The 13,910-nt window shown below is 42.7% G+C and overlaps 1 protein-coding gene across 3 annotated transcripts in view; it reads right to left on the bottom strand.

The window, feature by feature from the left end:
* cpped1 (calcineurin-like phosphoesterase domain containing 1) overlaps positions 1-13,630 on the bottom strand; it is a 29,178-nt gene extending 15,548 nt beyond the window's left edge. For 2 of the 3 annotated variants that reach the window (XM_072373317.1, XM_072373316.1), the window contains exons 1-2: positions 13,416-13,630; positions 10,785-11,003 (exon numbers count right to left, since the gene is read on the bottom strand). In XM_072373317.1, coding sequence (XP_072229418.1) covers positions 10,785-11,003; positions 13,416-13,479 — 283 coding nt within the window. In that variant the 5' untranslated portion in view covers positions 13,480-13,630. The remainder of the gene's footprint in view (positions 1-10,784; positions 11,004-13,415) is intronic. The other variant, XM_072373318.1, reaches the window with a different exon arrangement.
* Positions 13,631-13,910: the final 280 nt, after the last annotated feature.

The raw sequence follows: 13,910 nt of genomic DNA, 5'->3' as shown, positions 1-13,910 counted from the left end.
TAAAGGTCCTCCTTTTTCTGTGAAACACTGTGCATGACACTCTAATACAGTAGTAGTAGTCAGGCAAGACAGGTACCAGTATACAGTGTTCTTATGTTATCACATGCACTGGTTATTTCAGCAGGAACAACACATCAATGGAGGAATATCTTCACAGATCAATGCCAGTGTTTAAGACTAATAGTCCTGCAGGTGAAAGACTAGACTAACCTGAGCAGATGGTACCTGTGGGTTAATCTCTAAACAGATGTCTGCATACATGAATAAGGCTGTGAGAAGCGCAAAAGAGGCAGAATGTATTGGATCTCAAAATCGTAGGGTGTAGTCTTACATCTATTAAGTCTCTTTATTAGTCTACCAAGCCGCACAGAACATGTAGTCTTGGCCCAGAAGTCCATTAACCTGTATACCAACTGATCAAAGTGTGAACCCTGTTACTCCTAAATCTTTTCCAAATAAGTCTGTATTTCTTGTCCAATATTGTCGTACATTCAAAAATAATCCCAATGTCACATAATGTCAATCATATTTAGTCTTCCAATGATCAAATTGATCGTTTGTTTTAAATAAGATCCATAAAAATATCCTGTCAAGTAAGAAGTTACAAGCGGCAGTTGGGAAATACGGCTCATGTGGTCGTTTTATTTTTCTGACATATGATTCGTATGTAATCCATCCAATAACACAAAGACACTTTCAGTATCAATATCACTACTATATCACTACTTCTGTAAGGTGAGAAATTGATAATGTTGGGGAAATACATTCTTGAAATTCAATGCAATACATTCTTTTTACAATGCAATCCTAACAGTCATTGATGCCACTTTATTGGTTCCCATGGTAACATGTAAATGCAACATGCTATGACACTTTGCCACTTTCTGGTTGGCTTTAGTCAGTAAAGTTCACACAGAATAAAAAGTGACTGTTACCATGATGGATGCCATTTTTATACCTTCAAATGTAGTTGCTTGCATGACCACTAGAGATCACATTTCTGTGAAATGGAATTATTGGCTGTATCCACCTACATGAACAAGTAGCCAGTGGGTACATTTTGGAGAGGATGATAGTCTCATATCTATACTTTAACTCTGAAGGTTTCGTTTATTCTTAAAGTTTCAGAATAGATTTTTTTTTTTTCACTTATACTAACCAAAATCCATTTTTAAAGCTGCTTCTCCACTTGGGCTCGTATAAAAACCTTATGATCAAAAATAACATCTAACAAACTGATTAACTCTCCAAGTACTGTAAAGCAGACAGGATTTATTAGATCATAGCAACTAGGTTAGTGTTAGTTTATATAATATGTGGTTCCAGTACTGCAGGAAGGGTATGAAAGTGAACCACTGACATACTGAAATACACCAGAAAATAAACAGTCAGGATTATTCTGTTGCTCTTTTATAAGCTGGTGAAGCTCTTGAGTCTTGATGACAGACTGGATGCAACTGGAATTTATTTAGAAATGAGAGGCCCATAAAATCATCCTCGCTGCTTGACAGCTCCATTTTGCCTTGTATAGCGAGATCCATAATGGATAGATTAATAAAATGCCAAAGACTCAGTGTGCAAGCTTTCTGTGTGTAACAATTTCTGTCTGATGATGGATTTAGAAGACGCTCACTAAAATGGCAAAGTTGGTGTGCAAAGGCCCTATGTCATCTGATAATAGCAAATGGCCTCCAAGATCGCCTGAATAGTTCAGCTGATAGTAAAGCATAATATACCAGCTCTGGTACACTTGAAATAGTCTAGTAATGTGTTTGTTACAACTGGCTTTCACATCAGATAAATAACACATCTAAATACAATAGATCCAGACCCGAGATCATCATACTTATCCCAAATAAATCCACAGTAGTCTATGACTTTATGTGCTCAAACATACAAGACTACGGTTCAGAGCACTTCTGAAGCAGGGTCTGGCTCAGGATTAGCATCTAGCGACACTTAACTTTGTTTAGCTAAATATATGCGAAGACATAAGAGTGATAGTTTCACACAGTGGCAGGGACACTGCGCTGCCTTCTACTTCCTCACACCAAAAGCTGCTTGCCCTCAACTACAGCCATCTGCTAACAGGACATAAACATTCATCAGACATCTGCAAGACAGCTCAAAAAAGTCCTCAATCAAACCCCACCTGCATTCAAAGCCGTTTTCTCTCTCTCACACACACACAGACATTTTTCAGAGGCAAAAATTTTGCAACACTCACTCTCACTTTCTTGTGGAAATTGTCCGACCAGCGACCGTGTGAATAGTCCGGAATATCAGCGAGTGTGCCCACATACGAGGCTCGAGCATTTATAGCTAGCAAGTGAGTCCTGATGACATTTACTGTTCCATGCTCGTTTCTGCTTATGTGTATGTTGCTTTATGCTGCCCCATAAATACTGTGGATATGTTCAAACACACGATGCTAACAACTAACATTTCTTATCTACAAGATATAATGAGGAAGCCTAAGCATTGTATGAAAAGAATATCTTGCTGCATCTGTTTTCTTGCCCTCCTTTCATACAGAAGTGCAGAGTGGGGTATAGGTAAATAAAAACACAACAACGCTCTGCCTTCTCTCTTGGGGCTCTGACTGAGCGGCCTTGTTCCTTTAATGAGATTGCAACACCAATTCTCAAACCTTGACAGGAGACTTTGGCAGGCTCTAGTTGAGCTTGTCCAACACTGTAAGCACTTCTCTCAATATCCTTTAAAGACTGGCTGTCGAGGTTGCATAGACCCCTCAGTGTGTGGGGTCTTGCAGTCACATTCATTTTCAGCACTTAAACAATAGTGTTTGCAATGTGTGTGTCTCACTCAAGCGTGCATGGACAAGTTGTGTTGATATGACTTTGGCCTAAAATTGAAAGACATGGTTTTACAAGGGATGAAGCCATGCTAAGTGTGTGTTGTACTACCTTCCACACACACAGTGAATATCTTTACACCGTTCATCACTGAGATGAAATTCACAGCAAAACCTTTAACCTGTAGAACCGAGTGAATTCTAACCATAAAAATCAAAAGCTTCCACGTTAAACACGGCAAAAAGAGTATTTGTTTGTGACATTAACCTCAGTGTATCCATTACCTGTTGAGCTTTATCAGAGTAGAGTTAACGCCAGCTCTTCACTACAGGGTGTACAAAATGTGAAATAGCTGTGTGAAACACATTACCTGTAAATTACCAGCAGCTACCAGCAGAGCAGAAAAGTCTAAACCAATTACCTCAAAACGTGCTGCTTTAGTATCCATATCTATATTTCATGAGGCAAGTGAAAGATGTCTTGTTACTGTGCATGTATTCAGTGATTGAATACAAGTGTTTGCCCACCAGTTAAGGCTGATATTACCCAAGTACCGCACTCTGAAAATGAGTACAAGATAGCAGGTGAAATACCGATACCAGTGGCCTCTAGGAGTTTCCTTCCCAGGGTGACCGGACTTAAAGGCGCAAGCCCAATTCTCCCCCTTGGACCTATGACTCTGACCACTGTGATTTGCATTCTGGGGGATAGAGTCTTTTTATTTGAGAAAACTATTTAAGGGGCAGTTGTCATCTCGCCCTTCTAATGGAAATGGAAGATAAACTGGATGCTACTCTGCCATCCCCAAAAGAAAAGTGACATTGCACAGACTTCCAGGATGAAAAATGGAGGGATAGAACCAAGAGGTAAGACCAAGAGGACCTGCTGCTTACAAAGATTCTACCAAGCAACAAATCGTGTTTGTGCAAAATTTCAATAACCGAGAAGTCATCTTGGCTAGATGATAAAGTACTGAAAAAGAGCAACAGGGCAACGTGTTTGAGTTTAGTTTTTTTTTTGCCATGTTCTAGGAAAGACAATCTTTGGAATATGAACAAAAAAGGATGGATGCATTTACCTTGACAAACATTCCAATATTTTAAATCACACGCTGTAAGTGACCATGTTTGGTGGGAACCATGCAGCATGGCGGGGGGTAAGGGAAGTGCTCCTCCCATTCAGTGCAAGACACAAAAATCACCTTTCAGCCCACAGATTGTAAATTCAGACTAAATTTTGGGTGCTTGCGCCTGTTTCTGAGAGTGATCTTTAGATGATCTGTGATTTTAGACAAGCATCATGATCAAGTGCTAGAGAATAAAGGGGTGAACATCTTTAGGCTTCTCGCCAATAATGGCTGTGAGATAAGTAATAAGATGGACATGTTTTAGATTAGAAAAGCATCCCACGAGTCTCCAAGTAAGTACCAACAGAGAGACATTTTTCTAAAATTCGGACTCAGTATCCCTAGCAGTCTCACACCCCTAAAGAAACCAATTACAGCCTACAAGCTATTCTTTTTAAAAGACCAATGAAAATCCCCATTTGGTGTGCCTTCAACAGCAATTAAAAAGTTACATAGAAGGGACGAGGAAGGGACAAGGAAGGAACAGGGAAGCCCCAATGTAACCTATACTTCCCCTATGTGAGTTTTAGGTATATGCCAGTGCGCACACGTACTTAAATACCCCCACTATACTGGATCACGCGTAACATCCCTTGCAAACCCCAAGAGACAAAGCTTGAATCCTTTGTAGTGCTCATTAGATGAGTGTCAAGTCCAACATGTTTTTCTAATCTAATCATCTCTCCATCTCGGCTCCCCCCCCTCATCTCATCCCTCGGCTGCGGCACCCCTCTCTGCACTTTATCCTCTTCGTTCGCCAGCTTTGAAAGGAAGTGAGAGACAGACACAGTCAAGTGAAAGCAAAAAAGAGAGGAGCATAGATAAGGGGTAAGAAAAAGAGGAGAGTTTGAAGGCAGTCCTTGAGATGAGAAAAACATCTCTTGAATGGAGTTAGCTTGTGTTGGAGAGGAAACAGTAAATTGGGGCTGAAGAATAGTAGAGGTCTATACGGCATGATGGTGTGAGAGCAAATGCTGGCCAACATTTCTTTGCCAATTTTTCTTTGATCCTAGTTTGGGAAGGGTAGGTTGTTCCTTGTGGACCACTGGGATAAAATACACCTGGGGTCCTCTCCAACTTCTGTGTTTAAGAAAACTGCTCCCAACAACGTCTCTGATTAGAAAAGATATTTTTTATTTAATAAAAACATCCCTACTTAGCCCCTTAAGTCTGCGCTCTACTCCAAACAACCCACAATTACAAGAACAAACAGAACCTTTGATGCCTCTATGTAAGATCTATGGATACTTCAAAAGGGATTAATCAAAGGCAAGCGTCAAAGTGAGCGCTTGTATATGCTGACAGACTTGCAAATAAAAGTTGCGAAAATAAAGTACGGGGCATGTGACCACGACTGTTTGGTAACAAGAACAGACAAATAACAGCGAAGAGACACAGAGGAACACTGAATGAGAGAGCAACGAAAAGGAGAGATGGACAGTGAAATCTGTGGGAACAGAACTACAGTTGCCAATTTCCTGTCGCCGGCAGGCAGCAGTGTTCACAATGCCAGTTGACAGCCAGCTTCCTCTGTCCGCCACCCATTCATTCTGTATTGTAAATAAACAGTTTAAGGGGAAATGTCAGCCGAGAGACGGTGGGAGCAGCTCCAGCTATAATGTCTCTTCCCTCCTCCCCGTCGATGCAGCGGTGCGGTTACCAGGCTACTGACGGACGTGGTGAATAATGAGGACGGCAAACACAACCTGCTCTGCCGAGAATGACAGTAACGAGGGCTGATGCCTCACCGTTGAAAGGCCTTTGGGTGGAAACCCCATGCCCTCACAATCCACTGTCCCGCTGCATGTGGAATACATCTCGCTCTCACCTCTAAATGTGACTGATCGGTGGGAGATGGAGAGAGTGTAGTGGAAGTTGGATCGCGGGCACGTTTTGGTTTAAATCATGTTGTCATAATAGTGATAAGGATACTTGGATGCCTGCAGCAATACTCTCGTCTGATAGGGAAAGACAGCTCAAAGAGCGTGCATGACTGCTGCTGTGTGGCCACAACTGTTGGCCATTATGACCCAGAAAGGAAGAGGAAAGCAAGAGCTGCTCTGTGACTTAGCCAAGCCGATCCTGTGTTGAATATGAATAGTTTGCCTTGAGTTGAATTTCAGAATCAGGGACCCAAGGACATTTTACAGATGGCATGCTGCACTGCACATAACAAAATATTCTAATTATGATTAATATCTCACTTAGCCTGTAGGAGGAAGGCCAGTGAAACTTTGATCCCTCTCCAATCAAACATGTCAACAGAATACTGAGAGGGAGGACATGCAGAGAAGAGGTAGGTTTGCCTGCTGACTTATCTCTTTCAGTCCCCATTCCTTGAGGCCAGTTGGCCAGTCAGGAATCTCACGCTACCCCCCCTAATTGTCATGCAAAGGTGGTTTGCGGAGGTTGGTGGCTTGCGGCTCTTTTTGCTGAGCATTAGCACAGCAGTGGGGGCCCCCGCCAACACATTCCTACCATGTTAAGAAGTCAGGCTGCTGGATAACAGATGCTTCTATAAAAGCATCAACATGCCACCAAAACAGCACACAGTAACGTCGTGTCTCCACGTACCTGTGTGTTCGTAGGGGAGTCTGTTCATTCCTTTGAGAGTCAGGAAGAGGTCTCTGCAGAACTGAGGGGGGAGTTTCCCCCAATCTCTGTGCGTACATGGTTGGCTAATTAAACTGGAAGCTTGAATGTGCTGTTGACACAACTGTCCCTGGTGCTAAGGCACTGAGGCTCCCAATGACTTTATCATTTTGATTTATTATGTGGTTTGCAGGCGACAGGAGCTGGAGGCCGGATCAGACCAAGTAAAATGTTTTGTTTTGTCCATTTTTATTTAAATATCCACAGCGAGAGAGGCGTTTGGTTTGCTTAATTCAGGAAAGAGCAAGGGAAAACTCGCTGTGCTGCGCCATCTTGCAGACACTAGCCAAAAGCTTCTATTTGTTCACTGCCATGGTTTTTTTTCCCCTGGAAGAACCAGTACCTGTGCAGCGCAGTTACTGACTGGTTCTAAATTCCCACTCTGACTGGGAAACTCCACCTTCCATTCTGCAGAGAACCCTTACTCTTGAGAGTCGAGGTAATTTCAATGTAACCCTTCATTCTTTTATATTTTTCTCCCCAAGCAGCCTTTATTGCAATAAAAGTGATCTTGAGTAATAGTCTTTCAAAGCTTTTTCCTTTGGACCTCTGCTATTTCGCCTATTTTCAATCCAGTCACGTTACTGTGCTTCACCATTTTCAGAGGAATGCGTTTTCTTTCGTTTGTAAAGCCACTTAATACTATCTTATGAATCATTCACTCGTAAAAAAGTCACCTGACTCAAGCAGAGTATATGAAAGCAATGCCCTTAAGAAATGGCAACAAATCCACAGCTGATCCATCCACTGTTCACTGAGGCCTCATCAGAAATGGTCTCTGTGGAAAGGTGGCTGTCAAGAAGCCGTTCTTAAGGAAGGGAAACGGAGAGAAAAGGCTGAGGTATGCCAAATTATTCTGAAGCATTTAGCTAAAGTGCTGAATCTCATTTATCACTAAAAAGATGGCTTTTTTTTCTTCTAATTCATGGTTGTAAAAATAAGTAACATCCGAACCTCCTTCAGTAAAACAACAACAAAAAAAATTCTATTTAGAACCTCGCTGCACATGCACTGTATGGCACCGCTGAGGAGCGAACACAGGGGAGAACAACTGAACACGGGACTAATTGAATGCAGAATGCTTATGCAGTTTCTGGAGGATACCAGCTACTCTATAACACCGGTCCTATTGTAAACATTCATCTGTCAGGCTGAACAGGACAACAGGTGACAAAAGAAGGCTTTCCAGGTATCGTAATGCGTTCCTTCCAGAAAAAAAAAAGATGTTTGATAGTAAGAAACCAGAATAACCTACTAAAAGATACTATTTCTAAATCAAATGGTTAAACAAAAATGTCTGTATTCATTATCAGCAACTGATAGTCTTCTACAGAACCATTGTAAGATTTCATAAATGGCTTGAAGGTAACCAGGTGCATTCTGCAGATAAGTATGTCATGCTGTCGTGAGGGGGGGGGGGGGGGGGGGGGGGGGGGGTCTTATGTTTACAAGCTAGACTTTACAAACAGATCAGACAACTAACTTTTCTTCTGCCTCCCAGCAACAGTGGCTGCAGCGCCTAATAAAACGCAGCAGCGGCTATCACGGGTCAAGATTTTCCGGATTGGACAAGAATCTTAAGTCTGCTGAGCCTGATCAATAGCTAAAGTCTTCATCAGCCTGAGAATAGCCAAAGGCCCTTTGCTTTTCATAGATAAATATCAGCCGAGGTCTTATGGGAAAACGTTGCTTGCAGACTCTGGCTGGGAAAAAGGCTAATGGGATGCCAGAGGCTGGTGTTCAAACCAGCCTCAGTGAGAAATACTCCGTGGCTGTGCCATCCTAAGGCTTCTGCTCTTCACAGAGTGCATTAATTAGATTAGGACGAGAATACATTAATCAACACACACACCAGACATCTTCCATTCACTTTTAAGGCTGGTGGATGTCAGGAAACTTTTGCACTGCTTTTGCCAACACATCTGCACAATTGCACAATTCCCAGGCAATTAATACTCTGACATTATCGCTGCTTCTATTCACAATTTCCAACCCCAATCCTTATAAACTTGAACACATTTTGGATTTAATCGTGTCAGCAGATGCATTTGTGAGTCGGCGCGAGCTGAATTGATCGCTGCTGCCCTTGTAAGGGGCAGCTGTGCTTGAAAGTTTCTGTCAAACTTTTAGAACTCGAGTGACTTGATTGAATAATTCAGGCTGTCAAATTCTAACCCAAGACCAAGAGGGCTCCGCCGAACAAACGAGACATAAATATCAGAAGTGGTTATTTACTTCTTGAGGAAATTCGATCCAGTGTTGATTGTGAGAGTGGCAGCTTCACACGAACCTGCAGGATTAGCAGTGTATTTGAAAAGTGAGATAAGAAAAACATGTTTTCAGTCAATGACAATCGGGGTGCGAGTGGGCTGGCCGATAGGAAACTAAATCCATATTATTCTATTATTAAACGGACTGATAGCACGATAGGTAAATCTGCGTGAGGTTGCAAACAAGCAGAACTGCTGATAATCAGGTACAGGCAGGTTCTGAAAAGGATTTAATGAAAAATTAAAACTACACCCACGTAACAGGCCGTATGAGCGTGAAAGTGATTCTCCTGCTTACATGTTAAGCCGTGGAGCTTTCTTACTTCTGAGTGATGTCATCTACCTGCTTAGAGAATCAGTTTCTTTATGGACAGACGGAACTGATCGCTCTTTTAAACACATTTAAATTTCTGAGGTACAGCGAATGCAGCACGTGAAGTTAAAGATGTGAAGGCGGAATATTTCTACTCATCGCTGTTGATAGTGACTTCAGGCACCCAAATGTGTCCCCTTCACTAAATAATCTCCTGTTTACATCTGGAAATAATATTTTCTTTAAGTATGTGGAAATAAAAAAGGCCATCACATAGATCCAGCGATCTGCCCCCCTTTTCTCACCTGACTTCAACCCAACTGAAAGCTTGCGATTCCCTCTCAAACATGAGATCTGCAGTGAGGGAACACTGCACCTTTCTGAATGCTAATATTTGCCTAATAACTGTGCAAACTCACTTTTTATCTCTCCTCCTCCCTTTCCATTTCTCAAACATTCCAGTTGGAGGTTCAACATCATCTTGGATGGACTCAGATGGACTCAGTGTGTGTGTGTGTGTGTGTGTGTGTGTGTGTGTGTGTGTGTGTGTGTGTGTGTGTGTGTTCAACGATCGTTTTTTAATCCTGAGGAATGGATTCTGCTTCATAACGTGCGAGTATGTGGGTCCTGGACGGCTGCGTTGAATATTTTTGGTCAAATGACATTTACAGTTGAAAGAAATGCATGCATGCATTGATTTTCCAGGTCACCTCAAACCTCTCCCACCTGCAACACTGAGAGGGGGGGGGGTAATCAATCAATTCTGCCCGAGGCTCATATATGACATCCGTGTCTCATCACGAGACTCGGATTACACGGAGTGACTTTCTGGAATCTAGTTTGACAGAAAGGCGGGTGATTAGAATACTTTCCATCAGAAGCATTCCTGTAAAATTAGCAGTAGCATCGAAGACATGAAAGACTCAGAGCAACCTTCCCGGATGGCTCAGGGACAGTTTTACATTCAGTGTTTTGGCGCCGCTCCAGAGCTTTGGGGCACACCGACTCGAAAGCTTAAGCACTCGTTGTGGCCACTTTAAGAACTAAAACTGACCCATTTGTGACGTTGGTGTCCCCCCCCAAAAAAAAATTCCTACAAAAAGAAGGAAGTAAGGGCATTTAGCAACACACATCTTGCGAAGCCATGTCTAAAATGCATTTACAAAACACTAAAAAAATAAAAAAAAGTTCTCAAAGTTCATAGCATTGGCTCCATCATTCAAAGGGTCTGCAGTTATCTGTAATTTGGACCTGTTCATACGGCTTGAAAGGTGTGCCAAAGCTTGGGTAAGACATGGCTGCATTATTTAGTCTGATCAAGAGCATGAGTAGCGTAAGCATCTGTGGGCCAAAATTATGTCTTCAAACAGGCCCCAACAGCTTGTTTTCACTGTCCACACACATTATGTTTCCATAAAGAGCCTTACTCTGCTGCTGCAGCCCCCATTTGTCAGGAAGCACGTTGCAGTTGGGGTTCATAACTCTGAATGCGAGAGCAGTGTCCTTCAAACTGCGGCCGTCATAAAGCATAAGGAGGACCCGCCTTTGTTTTTGGTTCGAGCTGGAGCCTAGTGGCTAAACAGATTTCTCTCACGCTCCGTCCCTACCTGGCATAGCATGGACGAGGTCGCCACACAGCGCCATGAACCTCGGCTTAGGTCTCAGCTGGTTGACGGCCCCCACAGCCAGTTTCGTGAGCTCCACTTCCTCGGCCCATTCGTCCCCCGCTTCGTCACAGTCGCCGTCCCTCCAGGCCTTCATTAGCCCCAGCTGGGGGTCTGCAGCTTGGATGAAGCAGAAGGGTCCGGTCCACTTGCTCTCTGCTCCTGCAAAGAAAAAAAAAACAAAAAACAGGCAACATGTTGTAAGAAGAACGGAAAACGAATGATCAACATTCTTACATTAACAGTGCGACTTTGATAACACTGTGAGGTTAAAGTTGGAATTGATATACTTATTCTCTCTAATATTTGAAGTACCCGCTTGTACAGTTGACTCCTCTTGCTCACCTGTGGGTAAGGCTGGGTGGTATACCTACTTTTTAATATTTACCAGAATTCTTTTCAAAGGGGGCACAAACTCAGGCGATACCGCTTATACCAACGCAGTCTAATGCTGCCATAATCCTGTGTAAAGCTGCCAAAGTGCATCTCTATTGGCGGCACGGGAGAAATACGCAGGAGGATGTACGTGGCAGATTTTGGCAGACAAAGTCGAGAACTGTGACGATTCATTGTCTGTTAAAAGTGAGCATCCAGGCTATGAAATTGTAGTAAAAAAGGTAAAGAAAATATCTCCGGCCAGCTTAATACGGTTTGTATCGTATATTCTGTATACTGCCCCCTGGTGGGCAAAAAAAAAGCTTTGAGCAGCTTCAATGAGGGACAGAGAGCTGCATGTTGAAGAAGGAACGTTCACATAATCTCCACATTATACAACACAATCTGATCGCTCTAATATTCATTAACAAGCTGAACAGAGCCTGCAGCTCGGCTGATGGTAATGACAAGGGATGACACGGAGAAAAAGCCCAGCAAAGTGGTATGGAAATGGAGTGCGCATGGACAGATGTTAAGAGCAGGTGTAAACAACAGCCTTTTCAGCTCCACTCATTTAGCTTCCGGAGGATGTGGGAGCGCTACCACTGTAGTTATGCGCTGCTGTCGCTGTGGAGAGCCTGCATTCAGCTCAAATCCCCTCCCTCACACCCAGCAGGGGCCAGTAGCTGTTCAGCATCCACTGTGCTTAATATGCTCTCCATGTGTCACTCCCCCCTCAAATGAGTTTATGATAATTCAATCCTCTGGAGTAACTGGAGCTAAGGTGGCAAAAGGAAAGCAAGACAAAGAGCGCGTTGGTCCTGGGAGGGACTTGAGAAAAAGGCTCAATGATCAAAACAAGGATCTCCTCTGTGTCACTGACATTTAAGAAATGATGACAGGAAATGCCATCTGCTTTTATTTGTTTTTTCTATCATTGCCATCTTTACAGACAAATCACTTTTAGACGCTTTCAGTCCAAACTAACCTGGCCTTGACCGTGATTTACGCACTGGGCTGATGAATTTAGCCGCCAACAGCGAAGACTCGTCGATGAATTTTCAACTTCACCAGCCGCCAAGATCAGTACAGTGAAAAGTTTCCAGCTATGGCTTAAAGCCTCAACGTGTCTTTGTAGCTTTTATCCCCCACATTCACTTCTTGAGAGGATGCAGACTCAATCCCTTTTTGTTTCCTTTTCTTTCGTAAAGTTTTTTTTATTTTTCATAAACACCTTTATTGAACCGAAAGAGTCGGGGAAGACATGAAGCAAAGGGCTCCCGGACGGGAATCTGTTTTTTCTTTTTTCTAAAACAGATCCAAAACTTTCATCACTAATGTTTTCTCAAGGAAGTCAGAACCTGAGAAAATCGACCCCACAGTAATCACACAAACCCAAGAAATAGGAAAGAAAAACAGAAAAATAAATGAAGAGAGCTACGGGAACTTTGAACTAGCTTAATATGTGACTACTTCATGAACAAATGATGGGAGATACGAGGATGTAGTCTTATGTGGCAGCACGATTTCTCAGGTTTTTCAGTTTGTGATCTTTAAATGTGTCATCTCACAGGATTTAATACCCTCACCCAAGTTTCCCCATGTTAGATTGTATCCAGCAGGGGGTGCCAACTGTCAAGTCAGATAAAAGGGGGCAGAAACTGACGAAAACTTTCTGAAACCGTCTTAACTGCAGAGGTGAACCTCTCACTTTAGTGGTGAAACCTCTAAATCCAATCATATAAATTTAGGGGATTAAAATCTTGATTAAAAAAAAGTCTGTCTCAAGCTTAATGAATGCTTAGTTCAAGTAAAATCAGATGAGAAATACAAATATTACATTTAAATAACAATATTCCCACATATATATCATAAATGCGTGCATGCATCCACAGTAAGATCTTTAAAAGCACGTTTGAGACGCAGTAACATCCACACCCACTGTGTTTACTCCCTGCAAATGCTGGGTTTGTTGCTGCAGCAGTGGCCAAAGCTCACAGCTGAAAACGCAGTACTCACAAGCTAGCGAGCACTTTGCCAACAGTAACCGGTTTATCGAATAAAACTTTTAAAACGCTGCCACGTGACAGCATTAAACTGCCTTCGACGGCCAATAAAGTTGTGTATGTGCCAGGTTATGCAGCATTAGCTCATAAGTTAGCCCGCGGGGATAAAAACTAGCTAACAGCTGTCGGATACCTTCTGTCAATCCGCTGAACGTCCGGTGTTTAGCTCTGAGAAACATGTCCTCACTCTCAGCCATGGCTCCGACAATTTCAGGAGCTGTCCAAGCAAACTAAAGGGTCACTTGTGATCCAGTTGGCCTGCCTCTGCGAACACTTGTTGGGTAGTTGTTGCTCAACCTGTCTGTGCTGTTAGCTGTGACTGGCGACTATAGTATCGGTGATCGACTACACGGCCTGTTTTGTTTTTTTTGGAGCGGAAGTTTTATCCGCGGCTACTTTTACACGCAGTTATGTGTTACTACAGGATAGAAGTCCGTAGCGAAGGCACTGAGAGTGTCCTTTCTCAAATGTACCTTAACCATCCCCAAACATACAAAACAGAGACATTATGAGAAGAGGTTCATCGGCACTAACGTGTAAAAGGCTCGAGGCTTGATACACACGATGAAAGGAGACGCAAAAACAGCTTAGATACTGAGCAGCTTGTGGTTGTTTAGTGTGTTTTTTG

Source organism: Leuresthes tenuis, unplaced genomic scaffold (assembly GCF_036924035.1).
Source record: "Leuresthes tenuis unplaced genomic scaffold, fLeuTen1.0.hap1 SCAF_20, whole genome shotgun sequence".
NCBI lineage: Eukaryota > Metazoa > Chordata > Actinopteri > Atheriniformes > Atherinopsidae > Leuresthes > Leuresthes tenuis.
This window is presented reverse-complemented; position numbering and strand designations above follow the sequence as displayed.